Source organism: Erpetoichthys calabaricus, chromosome 9, assembly GCF_900747795.2.
Source record: "Erpetoichthys calabaricus chromosome 9, fErpCal1.3, whole genome shotgun sequence".
Classification (NCBI taxonomy): Eukaryota; Metazoa; Chordata; class Cladistia; order Polypteriformes; family Polypteridae; genus Erpetoichthys; species Erpetoichthys calabaricus.
Genome location: NC_041402.2, coordinates 7,034,151 through 7,048,785, shown reverse-complemented (window position 1 = coordinate 7,048,785; position 14,635 = coordinate 7,034,151). Strand labels below are relative to the sequence as shown.

Sequence of the window (14,635 nt, the reverse complement as noted above, 5' to 3'; positions counted from 1 at the left end):
CAGAAATCAGTCTACATTCAACATCAGGCCTGAAGTCCATCATGGGGCCAAAGGAGCTTTACAAGAGACATTGTTAAATCGGCTGTGTAGTCAAAGCAGTTGACAAGAACATTTTGTTTTAACTAGTGTTGAAAAAACATCAGATATGTCTGGTTCATGTCAAATTTCCAAAATGATACACCGCCTGAAAGAATGGGCCTGAGTTGCCGCGAAAGCTTGAAAATTGTAATCTTTTTAGTTAGCCAATAAAAGGGGTCATTGTGTTTGACTTCCCGTGGGCAAACATGGCAAATGTATCCATTTCAAATGAAACCTTCAACACAATAAAAGTGTGCAAAAGTGAAGGGGGGTCTGAAGACTTTCTCATTCACTGCCACTTCTCACCCCTATACAGCCTACTCATGGCCTGTCGGGCCGAGGAGCCTTGGACCTCTTGAGGTTAATCATTGACCAACGTGTCACACTCTGCCACTCTCTGAGACGTTGTGATAAATAATTCATAACTTGGAAATACAAATCAGCTTACCTGATGGACTCCATACTGTTATTTCTATGATATCATCAGGGCCGTCTTAATGCATGGGCACGCTGGGCAATTACCCGGGTGCCACACGAGCATAGGGGCCTACATTTTTTCTGATGCCTACAAACACAAATCGGCTTACCTGATGGACTCCTTACTCTTATTTCTATGATATCATCAGGGTTGCCTTAATGCATGGGCACGCTGGGCAATTGCCTGGGTGCCACACGAGCATAGGGGCCCAGCAGAACAGGTTTCCACTGGCTGACACTCGACAAACGATAAAATTCCGCGCGGAACCCAGACAACCCTCGTATGTAACAATTCCCATGAAAATAACAATCTGTTTAAATTGTACATACGCGAGCGGCAGAATCACAAAGAGGCCAGCGTGTAGCACCCGCCCGGGAGTTGGCAAGCGCAGCAAGCAGGGGGCACAGCCTCCTAGTTTTTATTTTCATTATAACTTCTTTGTTCTTTTATTTTATTGTACAGCACTTTGTGATGCCTGTGAGTGGAAAGTGTTTTATAAATAAATTTGACTTACTTACTTGCAATGCAGCTCATTGTCCCGTGTCTAGAAATGGTGGTAGTGGTCCATGATCCTGAGATGACCTGTCAAATAAGACACAAAGGGGCCACTTCTTTTGGGGTTTGGGGGAATCTTCAAAATGCTGGCTGGCTTTTTAATTGTTGTGCCGCGATATAAACGGTGCCCTACTGCTCCGTGTCTGGGTCACTGGGACACTTCCAATAATAAAACAAACAGGTAGCCTTCCACTTGTCTGCCCCTTCCTGCTCTTTAACCATTCGTTCCCCTCTCACCCTCTCTCTAGGGAGGTGCCCTGAGATCATCACAAAGACTCCACCCCCAACACTCCATGCAGTAGTGAGATACGTCACAATATCAATATACCGTATTTACGCATGTACCACTTGCACATTTTTTCCCGAAAATTAGCATTAGAAAATCAGGTGCGCGTTATACACAAGGAAATTTTTTTCTGCAATGTTTACTTCTTCTGCTTGGGCTGTCTTGCTCTCTCTATCACACTGTCTGTCTGTCTGTCTGTCTCTCTCTCTCTCTCTCTCTCTCACGCGCTCTGTCTCTTTCTCTCTCTCGCTCGCTTGCACTCACTCTCTCGCTCGTGCAACGGAAGAAAGAAAAACTTTCGTCATGCAACAAAAACAGAAGGGCATTTCGAGGAAAATATGCCCTAAATGCTTCCTATACAATCACAACGCATGTCGTACACGGGGAAAATTTTTTTTCGAGATTTTCTTTGTAAAAATTAGGGTGCAGGTCTTACACGAGGGCGTGTGGTACACGAGTAAATACGGTAATATCAAAGCCATGCCTAATCACACATGTGGTGATTTAGAACAAATCTGTGACCACTTGGGCACGGCCATCAGCAGTGGGTCTGTCTGCAGAGAGAGTGTCGACCTCGTCGAGAGGTTTACTTACCATGGCGGTGACATTCCTGTCTCTGGTGACAATATGTCACACTCTACTAATACTTTTACTTTCTCATATTCATAGTATAGAGAAAGTATAGGAATCGTAAGAAAAATCAACCTTGAGATTTTGAATCAATCTTGACATATTACACCTTTCTGAGTCTGAAAATATAATTTTTTTAAATTATGTCTGCGTGAGAGAGTGCAGTGACATTCATGTCTCTGGTGACTCTTCCTATGAACTCAGTAAACAGATTGGGAGACCATGGGGGGGTCATGAGGTCGCTGGAAAAGAGGTGTGTGGTGCCACCGATATCTCTGCAAAAGGACGAAGGTCCAAGTCTTCAGAGTCCTGGACATGGACGCTATCCAGTGACCTGAGATGAAGACTGGACTCCTGTGTCTGTTCGGAGAATCCTTGGGTCCCGCTAGTGTGACTTTGTGTTGCTCACGGAGTCCCGAATGAGGCACATGACCTGCATTGTGAGGGAGAGTCAGTTACGGCACTAGGGCCATGTGGCGCGATTACCCGAGGGTGATCCGGCTAACAGGATCTTCATTATTGAGTGGCTGGACCAGGCCAAGGGGACCCCCACCATTTTTTATTTTTTTTTGACACCCACTGCACGCCCAACCTACCTTTGAACTAACTGCCTTTCCCAAAGTTTCTTCCATTTTTTTCCCCTTTTTTGGGAGATTTTCTTTGTCGTTTTAGAGAGTCAAGGCTGGGGGGCTGTCAAAAGGCAGGGTCTGTTAAAGCCCATTGCGGCACTTCTTGTGTGATTTTGGACTATAAAAAAAATAAATTGTATTGTATTGTACTGTAAAGTCCCTGTTGGTGTAATGGCAAGGCGTCTCAATACTGTATATCACCTTTATCTGTAGACAGTGTAGACAGAGGCACTTCAGTTGGATTTGAAAGACAGAAAAGTATAAAAGCCAAGACACCAGATAGTCGGGGCAAGAAAATGAGTGGCACTTGTACAGGAATGCCCACTGGGGCAGCAGATTGACTTTGTTCTTGTAACTTCATTCAATAATTTGTTTTCCCCTTGAGGGCATCCTTTGTGTAGTTTTAGTTTCAAAAAGCATTTCTCTTGCCAATAAAGGCTCCACAGTTTAATAAAGGTCTTTATGGTGTGACCTGTAGGAGGCACTGCAGCCCCCCAAACCCCAGACACAACCTCAAAGACACAAGCCCCATATATTTGCACAAGCCACCACATAACTCTATCTCTGTCACTCTCTTGTCCTCTACTCCTCCCAGGTGATCTTTGTCCGTCTTCCACTCCCAACTCCAACTCTAACCTGGGTAAGGAAGAGCGGCTCCCTTTATCTTTGACCTAGGAGTACCTCCAATGCTAGGACATGATCTGTCCCAGAGTGCTTCTGGGTCAGAAGGAAGCCCCACAAAGTAGGGTTCACTAATCTCTGCAGCATCCCCTTTGTGTCCTTCATGGAACCCAACAGGACTGTTCCTTGGGACTACAGCTCCCAGCATGCCCTGCAGGTGGCCATAACTCAGATATGCTGCTGTCTAGTGTATCAGGGATAGTCTGTGCAGGTTTACTTCTGCTCTGTTACCATTATATTGGCCTCTTGATCAGGTCAGGGACTTGAAGCTGTCCCAGCAGGGATGCCAGCATATCCAGTTGTTTAGCTAGATAGATAGATATTTTATTAATCCCAAGGGGAAATTCAAATACTCCAGCAGTAGCATACTGATAAAGAAATAATATTAAAGAGTGATAAAAAAATGCAGGTATAACATGTATAATGTTAACATTTACCCCCCCCCCCCCCCCCCCCCCCCCCCCCCCCGCCCGGGTGGAATTGAAGAGTCACATAGTGTGGGGAAGGAACGATCTGCTCAGTCTGTCAGTGGAGCAGGAGGGTGACAACAGGTCTGTCGCTGAAGCTGCTTCTCTGTCTGGAGATGATCCTGTTCAGTGGATGCAGTGGATTCTCCATGATTGACAGGAGTCTGCTCAGCGCCCGTCGCTCTGCCACGGATGTCAAACTGTCCAGCTCCGTGCCTACAATAGAGCCTGCCTCACTCACCAGTTTGTCCAGGCGTGAGACGTCTCTCTTCTTTATGCTGCCTCCCCAGCACACCACTGTGTAGAAGAGGGCACTCGCCACAACTGTCTGATAGAACATCTGCAGCATCTTATTGCAGATGTTGAAGGACGCCAGCCTTCTAAGGAAGTATAGTCGGCTTCTGCACAAAGCATCAGTATTGCTAAGGCTAAGTATTGCTAAGCTAAGGCAGGGAACATCCTTCCTTTTTTCCCTGGTCCCCTGCAGGGACACCAGTCCTTGTTTGCTGTCCATTACAAAGGATAATACAGCATAATAGAGCACAACATCAGACAGGACAAAGGTGATTACCAGCCTGAGCCAGTAGCAAGAAAAAACATCCATACCTGGCCAGCATGAGGTCATGGCGATGGTACTCCAAGGCTTTGGCATATTCTTTCAGGTAGAAGTAGGCATTGCCCAGTTGGCTGTAGATGGCGCTCAGCGTCTTCAAGTCTTCTGTACCAACCTGGACCGCTGCCTCGAAGAAGGCTGTGCCCCCCTTAAAGTCTCCACATTTGCACAGGCGTTCTCCTTCCAGAGCCAGCTCCAAACAGGACGCCTCCATCCTGAAACACAAAAAGTGACCAATCAGGATTCTGATACTGGGCCTTCCCCAGAGCATGACAGGCACCGTGCCCCTACATAAGGTTTGGGACACAAAGACACTTTTTTTTTTTTTTTTGATTTCCCCCTCTGCTCCACGGTTTAAATTTACAAATCACACAATTCAGACTTGTGATTAAAGTTCACAGTGCAGACTTTCATTTAAGGGGAGACATTTCAGTCACACAGCACACGTTTTCTACACGGTCACCATATTTCAGGGCACAATAACATTTGAGACAATTGACATCCCAGGTGTTTGTGATCACTCAGGTGGGTTTCATAAGATACCTCAGCCTGCTTCTCCCCTTTGGAGTCTGTAGCTGCCATCGTTCAACTTGAGGACAAGAGCTGTGCCAATGGAAGTCAAAGAAGCCATCAGTGAAACCTCAGGACTGTCTGGAATATCACGAAGAAGACAGAACACATTGGTGGGCTCAGTAATCACAAAGGGGCTGGTAGGCCAAAGAATGAGAGAAGAATCCTCACTATGGTCAAGAAAAAGCCCCAAACGCCTGTCTGACAGACCAGAAACAGAGGGCCAATGTGTGTGTGTGTGTGTGAGTCAGAGATGACTATCAGCAGAAGACTTTGTGAGCAGAAACACAGAGGCCACACTACAAGATGGAAACCACAAAAACAGGATGGCCAGATTAGTTTGTTACAAATGATTAAAAAGAGCCTGCAGAATTCTGGGAAAAAGGTCTTGTGGGCAGACGAGACCAAGATGAACCTCATCAGAGTGATGATGACAACAAAGTGTGGAGACCAAAAGGAACGGCAAAGCAGACCACCTCATCTGTTACAGATGGCGGCGCTGTGGGTGTTATGGCTTGGGCATGTATGGCTGTCCCATTTCTCTTCAATGACAGCAGTGGCCCAATAACTCTGAGGTGTGTAGTGTGGTGGACGCTCTGGCCCATGCCGGCAGGGACGGCCCTTCAGTATATGTTCAGGGGGAGCAGCCATGGACCATTCAATAAATCTCCCTGGATGTTAAATGGCGACCCCCCTGGGTTGGAGCGGTGCCTTAGTCTCTCGCAGGGCTCCATGGGAATTGGAGTTTGGTACAGCCCTGTTGGGTCCTGCAGGCGCTGCTGTAGCTGGGACTCCTGTGCCCTTATGGGCAGTGTTTTCGCCACACCCGGAAGCCAGAATTCGGCAATCAAGCACCTGGAGCACTTCTGGGTGGACTATAAAAGGGGCCAGCGGCCACCACTCCAGGAGCCTGAGTCGGGAGGAGGAGGACAAAGCTGCTGTGAGGAATGGAGGAAAGGAAGAGTGTTTGTACTTTTGTTATCACTTGTGTGTTTTGGGACTGTGTTGTGCCTGTGGGCCATGTCTGAAAGAAAATAAAAATCATTTTGGTTTATTTTAACATGCCTCCGTTGTAAGTCTGTGTCGGGTCGGCACCCATATAACGTCTTTTGTTACAGTAGAAACATCTGATCTGCTCAAGATGCAGTAAGTGAGCTCCAAACTCAATGGATGGCACTTCATCCTACGACAAGATGATGAGCCAAACATACTGCTGAGGAAAATTCTGGAATGGCCAAGCCAGTCACCCTGCATCAGAGGCTTGGCAGAGCATCACCAGAGAAGATCCTCAGCACATCTGTGAATCGCAGACTTCAAGCAGTCATTGCATTCAAGGGATATGCGACAAAGTGCTAAATATAATGGATTTAACAGACCTGCCAATGCTGTGTCCCAAACATTATGGTGCTCTGAAATGGGGGGGGTAGGGGGACCAGGTAGAAAAAAAGTGTGGGGACAGAAATGTGTGCAAATCTTTTTAAATGGAAGCCTGCAATGTGCACTTTAAGCAACAGGTCACGTGTTTGTGTCCCTAGCATTATGGCAGGCACCTTATGTTACATGGCAGCATAGTGGCGCAGTGGGTAGCGCTGCTGCCTTGCAGTTAGGAGACCCGGGTTCGCTTCCTGCGTGGAGTTTGCATATTCTCCCCGTGTCTGCGTGAGTTTCCTCCCACAGTCCAAAGACATGTAGGTTAGGTGGATCGGCGATCCTAAATTGTCCCTAGTGTGTGCTTGATGTGTGTGTGTGGCTGGCGCCCTGCCTGGGGTTTGTTCCTGCCTTACACCCTGTGTTGGCTGGGATTGGCTCCAGCAGACCCCTGTGACCCTGTGTTAGGATATAGCGGGTTGGATAATGGATGGAAGGATGAATCTCTAATAAGGGCGGCATGGTGGCGCAGTGGTAGCACTGCTGCCTCGCAGTTAGGAGACTTGGGTTCGCTTCCCAGGTCCTCCCTGCGTGGAGTTTGCATGTTCTCCCTGTGTCTGCATGAGTTTCCTCCCACAGTCCAAAGACATGCAGGTTAGGTGCATTGGCGATCCTAAATTGTCCCGGGTGTGTGGGTGTGTATGTGTGTCCTGCAGTGGGCTGGTGCTCCATCTAGGATTTGTTCCTGCCTTGTGCCCTGTGTTGGCTGGGATTGGCTCCAGCAGACCCCCGGAACCCATTGTTAGGATATAGCGGGTTGGATAATGGATGGACTTTGTTACAATTTTCCCCATGTTTAACCCCATACTGCACCTTACCAATTAGGAAAGTTATGAAATAAAGTCGGGCAGCACGGTGGCGCAGTGGGTAGTGCTGCTGCCTTGCAGTAAGGAGATCCGGGTTCGCTTTCCGGGTCCTCCCTGCATGGAGTTTGCATGTTCTCCCCGAGTCTGTGTGGGTTTCCTCCCACAGTCCAAAGACATGCAGGTTAGGTGCATTGGTGATTCTAAATTGTCCCTAGTGTGTGTTTGGTGTGTGTGTGTGTGCCCTGTGGTGGGCTGGCGCCCTGCCTGGGGTTTGTTTCCTGCCTTGCGCCCTGTGCTGGCTGGGATTGGCTCCAGCAGTCCCCCGTGACCCTGTAGTTAGGATATAGAGGGTTGGATAATGGATGGATGAAATAAAGTCAGTGGCGGATTTTGCTATAGGCGACATGGGACAGCCTTACCAAAAAATACATAATGGTGATTACACCCCTGAGCTGGTGAATCCATTAGGGCTGCCGTTTATGAAAGTTAAGGGATACACACCCCTTAAATTCCACATTATGACCATCTGACCATCAATGGTGTAGCTGTGGAAAGGGTGAGTAGCACCAAGTTCCTGGGGACGTACATCTCCGAGGACCTCTCCTGGTCAGATTACACCACATCACTGGCCAAGAAAGCTCATTCCCGCCTCTACTTTGTACGCAAACTGAGAAGAGCATAAGTTCCACCCCTATATAAATGTAATGAATTATTATTATTATTATTATCATGTGCACAATCGAGAGCATCCTCACCAGCTGCATCTCTATGTGGTATAGAAGCTGTATTGCCTCCTGTAGGAAGTCCCTGCAACGCATAGTGGATGCGGCCAATAAGATCATTGGTGCTCCACTGCCCTCCCTTAAGGACATTTTCCACACCCGTAGAGCCATCAGCATTGCTGGTGACTCCTCCCACCCCTTTCACTCTCTTTTTGGACTCCTACCCTCAGGGAAAAGGTACTAGAGCCTGCGGGCCCGCTCCACAAGACTGTCTAACAGCTTCATCCACCAAGCTGTCCGGATGCTAAACTCTGTCCACTGCCTTCCCCCCTTGCCCCCTGCCCCTGGACCATAACAAAAGTCACTATCTACCAAGTACCCTACCTCAGCTGGTAGTATATAAAGACTCAACATCTGCTGATGTTTGTCTTTTTGTACATCTCATAAGCTACTCTATAATGCATCTTCTCATTTTTTTTTTTTTTTTTTACTGTAATTGGCTTTTGCACTAATGACTATTGCACATTGTACACAGGTCTACTTTACAAGTTCTAATGTTCTCTATTATAAAAAAAAATCTTGGAGAGAAACAATAGGGCGTCGAGACATGTTCTTCAAGTTAAGATCACGGAAGACAGTTAAAAGACCCGCGAGGACCTTAAACATGAGACACTGTGCCAAGAGATTGACCCAGGACTGTCTTGTGATGATGTAGAACATGAGATTCTTACAAGACATGCCCTATTAATATCAAATAAGACAACGGGGCAGCAAAACATTCAGTCGTGTGAAGGATTTGAGCACACACAGATCCTGGGTCTCAGCGCATATAAAGCGTATAAGGACAATACGTTATAAATGAAACGTCGACAACTAAGCAAAGAAGAAAGCAGCGCGGAGAAAAGAGACTCAAAAGCGTTGGAGAGAATAAAATGAGCAAAAAAGAAAAAAATAATCGAGGTGCAAATTCAGAAAATAAGGAAAGTAATTATCAGCCTGTAACAAGTGGAACTGAAACAAAGCACGTCCAATCGGGCTCAGAATTAAAAGACGGAGTAAAAGACAAAGTAGAACTTCATAAAGACGTTGACAAACGTTGGCGCTATACACATGCAGAGCAGATTATGAAAGCAGTGGAATTCGAAAGGCACAAAATAAAAAATGTTGGCGCGATACAAATGTAAGAAAGTTAAAGAATATGAAACTAGGGAAATTAGAAAGTATAAAAAAAAGAAAGTAAAGATTGCAGTAGCGCAAACAAATGGAAATTATTACTCTAAAAAGGGAAAATAATCACCACGGACCAGGTGTCATTGGAAAAAAAGCAGGACAAAGCAAGGTCAGAAATAAAAGACAAAGAGTAGAAAACAAAGTAAAACGTCATAAAGCGGTTACAAAACAAGGGGGCCAAACACATGCAGAGCAGGTTAGAGATAATGAAAACTGGAATTCAAAAGACTCAAAAAAAAAAAAAACATATAGGCGAGAAACACATGTAGAGCGAGATACAGAATATGAAAGCAGAAAAAAACAAAAGTGTCAAAAAAAAGAAAGTAAACATTGCATTAGTGCAAAAAAAGAGAAATTATTACTCGGAGAAATAACGAAAGGGAGAATAGAGATCGAATATATGGACACAGGTGATATGTCAGAAGTATGTAAATATTGTAAGGCTTTGAAGTTTAAGTCAGAGAATTTCAAAAACGTGTTTTACTTTACATGTATTTATTGGTTACTTTACAAAAAAAATTATTAACTGCTGATGATGTCGATCACTTTGTCTGTGCTGAAATTCCAAACAGAGAAACCTATCCTGAATTATGGTACAAAGTCATTAAACACGTGTCTCATGGATCTCATTTAAAAGATTCAGCATGTTGGAACTCGAAAGATTCCAAATATTGTTTTTACATAAGTTCTGAAATAAAAGTGAAACTAATGAAATAGCAACAATTCAAAGAAAAAATAAAAATCTTAAAAGTGTGTATCTGGAAAACCAAACACGGGGGTTGGTGAGCGAAGCCCCCTAGTTTATCTTATATGTTGTTTTATCGTGGTAGAGTAATATATATTGCTCTACTTTCCCCTATTGTATTATTAATATGTAGTGTTAGAATGCCTAATCTCACAGACTTACCACTGTTTATAATATATTTTATAAAACTTATCCCCACCTTCCCTTCTATATCTATAACCTCAGGCAATTAGATGTAGTAAAAAGACAAGCAGAAGTTACATATAAAATAATGTATTACTGATAATATTCATAAATAATAACAAAATGCAAAGTACATTTGAATACTGGCAACCATACAACCTGATTAAATGATATGTAGTTCAGGCGGCACACAGACTTGTAGTTACTTAAATGTCTCTAGTTAAGGCATCATTGGTGCTCAGCTTACAGCCACATGTCTGTTCAAAATGGCTGCTAAACTGTGCTCTTCATTGTGTTGTCTTCATCATCACAGGTCAGCAAGAGAGAGATACTTCTTCATCATATGTTGGTTGGTAAGAGAGAGAATGTGGTTGAACAAGCAGATTTCTAGATTCTCTGTCCAACCCCTACAGCCAATAGGACATCATGGTACTTAAAAGCTTCTGATCCAAGCCAATTCCAAACTGCCATACTTCAGACCAATGGGGTAACCTGCCACCCCCAAGACCATATGTCTTTATGGCTTTCTTGCGGGGGTTGAAAGACTAAAGCAGAGAAAACACTCGCCAAACTGGTTTAAAGCACATTCACCCCAAATCCTGTCGTAAAAATTCAAAGAAACTCAGTCGTAAAACGGGCAAACACGAATGCCTCTCACCAAAGTAACACTAAATTACATTGCTTTGCCTAAATTACAAATAAAGGCATACAAAATATTTATCAAGTTATATGTAAAATCTCACATTACAACGTATGTTATACTTTTTTTTTATATTTTATCGTACTAAGAAGTTGAGAGAGAAACAGTATTTCAATTCTCCTGTATGTTGTGCACACATAGTGAATTGACAGTAAAAGGCTATTTGGTTTGATTTGATTATGAACAAAAAGGGGCAGCAAATATGAAACTGAAGGGCCGCGTGCTCCGGACACTATGGGGGACAAGGTCGTTGAACTCTAATACTGAGTACCTACTTTGGGCACCGAGAGGCGCCATCCCCATCCCCACCTAGGGCTCTAAATGGGCTTCATCTGGCTCCGAATAAAGTATCCCATAGGAAAGGGACCCACTTGGTGACTCAACCTCGATCGTCAAAGCTGGAGGGGGTATTGAACACATGCGTCGAAGCGGCGACCCACCACATGACCCACTACTAAAACAAACAATAGCGAGTCAAGACCCACATGCGGCAGCCCACAAGCCAACCCAGCGGTTTACAACATCAGAGGAGGTTCTGATGGTATACAGCATCAAATGGCGACTCAAAACTAGCATTCGGTCCAAGGTTGTCTCCCACTCAGAACCCAATGCTGCTGGGATATTCACAAATTCCCCACAACTCCGAACGAGACAAGCCAGTTAAGGAATGGACAGTCAAGCCAAGCCACTAGGGGGCACACTGCTGAAAAGCTTTACTGATACAGCATGGTTCAACGGCTGTCAGAAACAACGAGTGTAGCTTGGGATAAAAAGACCCCCCCCCCCCCAACCATGTGTACCTCATATACCCGCTGAGGTTTGATTTTGGTGGTCCTCACTATTGAAGATGACCATCATAACCCTATAAACCTTCATAAAGTAAAGATCAATGAGTTCTGTAAACGTTTTTTTTGCACATTTGGGAAGTGGTCAGCTCTACTGTCTAACAGCTCCACTACCTGGCCTTGTGTGGAGTTATAGAATGTTCTCTCCATGTTCTTGTGTGTTTTCTCTCGGTGTTCTCGTCACTTCATGCGGGTGTCCACTCCAAACTACGAGGGAGGGCGCCTTCTGGTGGACTGTGGGGGTTCTTGCACCCTGCCTGATGTTGCTCTGGCTGTCCATTACCAATTCAGTGTTATCAGGGTGTTAAATGAGCAAATCCATGTTTGTTCAACGCGCCTGTCACTGCCTACAGAGCACCTACGTGACCCTGAACGAGCGCCGACTGTGTCTCGCCATGGGATAAACGCATCCTTCACATTACAATACAGTATCATTTTTCTACAGTGAATCCTCCTCGATTACCTCTTCTTCTGCAGGTTGTGAATCCTCTCCACGTAAAGTCCGAGCTCCGAGCGAAGAGGGCGTAGAGAAGAGCGCGGCCGGGGTCCCTGGTGGACCAGCTGGCACATGGCTTTTTCGGCCACGCTGAGTCCCGCTGCCCGGTGCTGCAGATCCACGGTGGACATTTTCAGGAAAAAAAGAATTTACAAAAAAATTGGCTGCAAAGTTTCATCAGTTGAAAATGAAGGACATCATCGTGAAGTCCGCAAGGGGTCCACGGAGGTCAAGCTTATACATGAGGGACACAAAGTGGCCTTTCGGGAAAGATGGCTTCACCGCTCGTCAAAAAAGGAAGAAGGCAGGAGAAGCAAAATTGTAAGACGCTGGAGTCTGGGACCATAGCAGCAGATTCCGCTTATCTGTCGAGTTTCATGAAAGGCAAGATGGAAAGATATGAAAGGCACTATATAAGAGACTGACAAGAGTACAGACGAAATATATAGAAAGAAATGAAAGTTATACAGAAAAACAAGTCATTTAAAGAGGTGCTCCATAATACACAATTAGATATGTTACATTTTGATTTCATTTCATGGAGAGATACTGTAGATAGGTAATATGTGATATTATGGTTAGAGAGACAATGCAGATAGTAATGAAAGGTGATATACAAGATAACTGTGAAAGGCACTATATCATCTAGACCAGGGGTCCTCAATCACAGTCCTGGAGGGCCCCAGTGGCTGCAGGTTGTTGTTCTAACCCAGTTGCTTAATTAGAAAGCAATTGTTGACAATAATTTAATTTCATGGTTTGTTAGTGCTCTGCTATGTCAGGTAATTCTCATATCCTAGATGTTCTTTCCCTTTCTAAGAATATCACCCAAATAATTTGAAGGCTAAAATGTGCGAGTAATTCTCAGTCCTTCACTTTTTTCTCTTCACTTTCCTTCCAAGTATTTAATTAAACCCAATAGTGCATGATAAATACACACGGGTGTAAATGGTAACAAGCTAAAATGAGAAATGCTGGTCTCTTTTGTCAGTTGCATGTCCTTGCTAATTACAAGCAATTAAAAATCAAGAATACAGCTGTTTGAGACTGAAATAAGCAATAAGGGTTCGAAATCCTAACGAGCGAGAAAACTAAAGTGAAGCAGGACTGTCACTTGAGCAATAAGTGCTTCTTATTAAGCAACTGGGCTGGAGCAAAAACCTGCAGCCACTGCAGTCCTCCAGGACTGTGATTGAGGAACCCTGATCTAGACAGATAGACAGAGAGAGGGAAAGGCCAATAAAAGATGGACAGATAGAACAGATAAAATGAAAGGTGCTACATAACAGACAGAAATGCCAATTATAAAACAAATTGTAATTAAAAGGCAAATATGAAAGGTGCTAAATAACACACATGCAGATAGGTAATTTTATCCATTTCACAGATAGATAGTGTGAGGGACGGACAGGGACTTTACCAAGCCCGGACGCCCTCAATGCGGAAGGACAGAGGCAGACACCCTGCAAAAGGCAAGATGGCAGCACCTCCCATGGGTGGCCTCAGTGCCCTGCATTCCCACAGGGCATCATGGGAACTAGAGTTCTTTGGCTTGGACCAGCCCTGTTGGGTTTCATGGGTGCCTCCAGGGGGTGCTGTAAGGATGAGTGAGCCTTACTTTGTGGGCAACGTTCCCTCTAAGCTGCGCTAGCGTGCGCTGGCGCACCAACTGTTTAACCTTGGCGCACAACTTTTAATCCTAGCGCACGTGGCGGCCGATTTGTTAATTTTCGTAAAATCACGTGCCGGCGGACTGCGGCCTGGCGGGAATCCTGTTGCCTGCGTGACTCGGGAGTCTCGGGCTACATGATTCAATCGGCATAATAACGAAGTAAACTTTGGCCTTGGGCGAAGTTGGGCCTTGGCTGGTGTAATATGGCATGTGACCGGTGACCGCGTGATTGGTGCACTTTCCCACCATTCAGCTGGTCTATATTTCAATTAAAGTCCATGATGTTGTCTACTGAAAGGTCGGAAGTTCCGGTCCGGTCCAGTTCGCATTCATAACGTTCGTTAAATTACTGTTTTCGCAAATTCGCAGTAAAAAATAAAAATTTGAACTTTACAATTTCTTTTCATTATTTATGAAAATGTCGAAGCGCAAAGCTCAAGATGAACTGCTATGTAATGCGACAAAGAGAAGCCGCAATAACTTCAAGAAGGAATGGTTAACAGATTATTCGGTTGAAACCATCCTGCCAAATGGGTCCGGACATAAGAATGTGAAACTCGGAGAAATTTTTAAATATCGTGAAACGGAAGACGTTGTTTGTACGTTTTGTCTTAAAGCAGGAGTTGACGGAGAATGGAGTTCAGGAAAGAAATGGGGTGAATGGAAAATTGATTACTTGAAGCGTCACGTAAGTCACAAAATTCATCTGGATGCTGTCACGAAACTTCGAAATCAGAATCGTGGATTCATACAAAATTTTTTAAAAGAAACGCCTGAAGATAGGATTGTTAGACAAGAATTGAATGAACGTGACAGATCGA

The 14,635-nt window shown here is 44.8% G+C and overlaps 1 protein-coding gene across 3 annotated transcripts in view; it reads right to left on the bottom strand.

Moving 5' to 3' along the window:
- gpsm1b (G protein signaling modulator 1b) overlaps positions 1-14,635 on the bottom strand; it is a 248,614-nt gene that overhangs the window by 156,496 nt on the left and 77,483 nt on the right. For 2 of the 3 annotated variants that reach the window (XM_051931590.1, XM_051931591.1), the window contains exons 2-3: positions 12,110-12,507; positions 4,411-4,632 (exon numbers count right to left, since the gene is read on the bottom strand). In XM_051931590.1, coding sequence (XP_051787550.1) covers positions 4,411-4,632; positions 12,110-12,273 — 386 coding nt within the window. In that variant the 5' untranslated portion in view covers positions 12,274-12,507. The remainder of the gene's footprint in view (positions 1-4,410; positions 4,633-12,109; positions 12,508-14,635) is intronic. The other variant, XM_051931592.1, reaches the window with a different exon arrangement.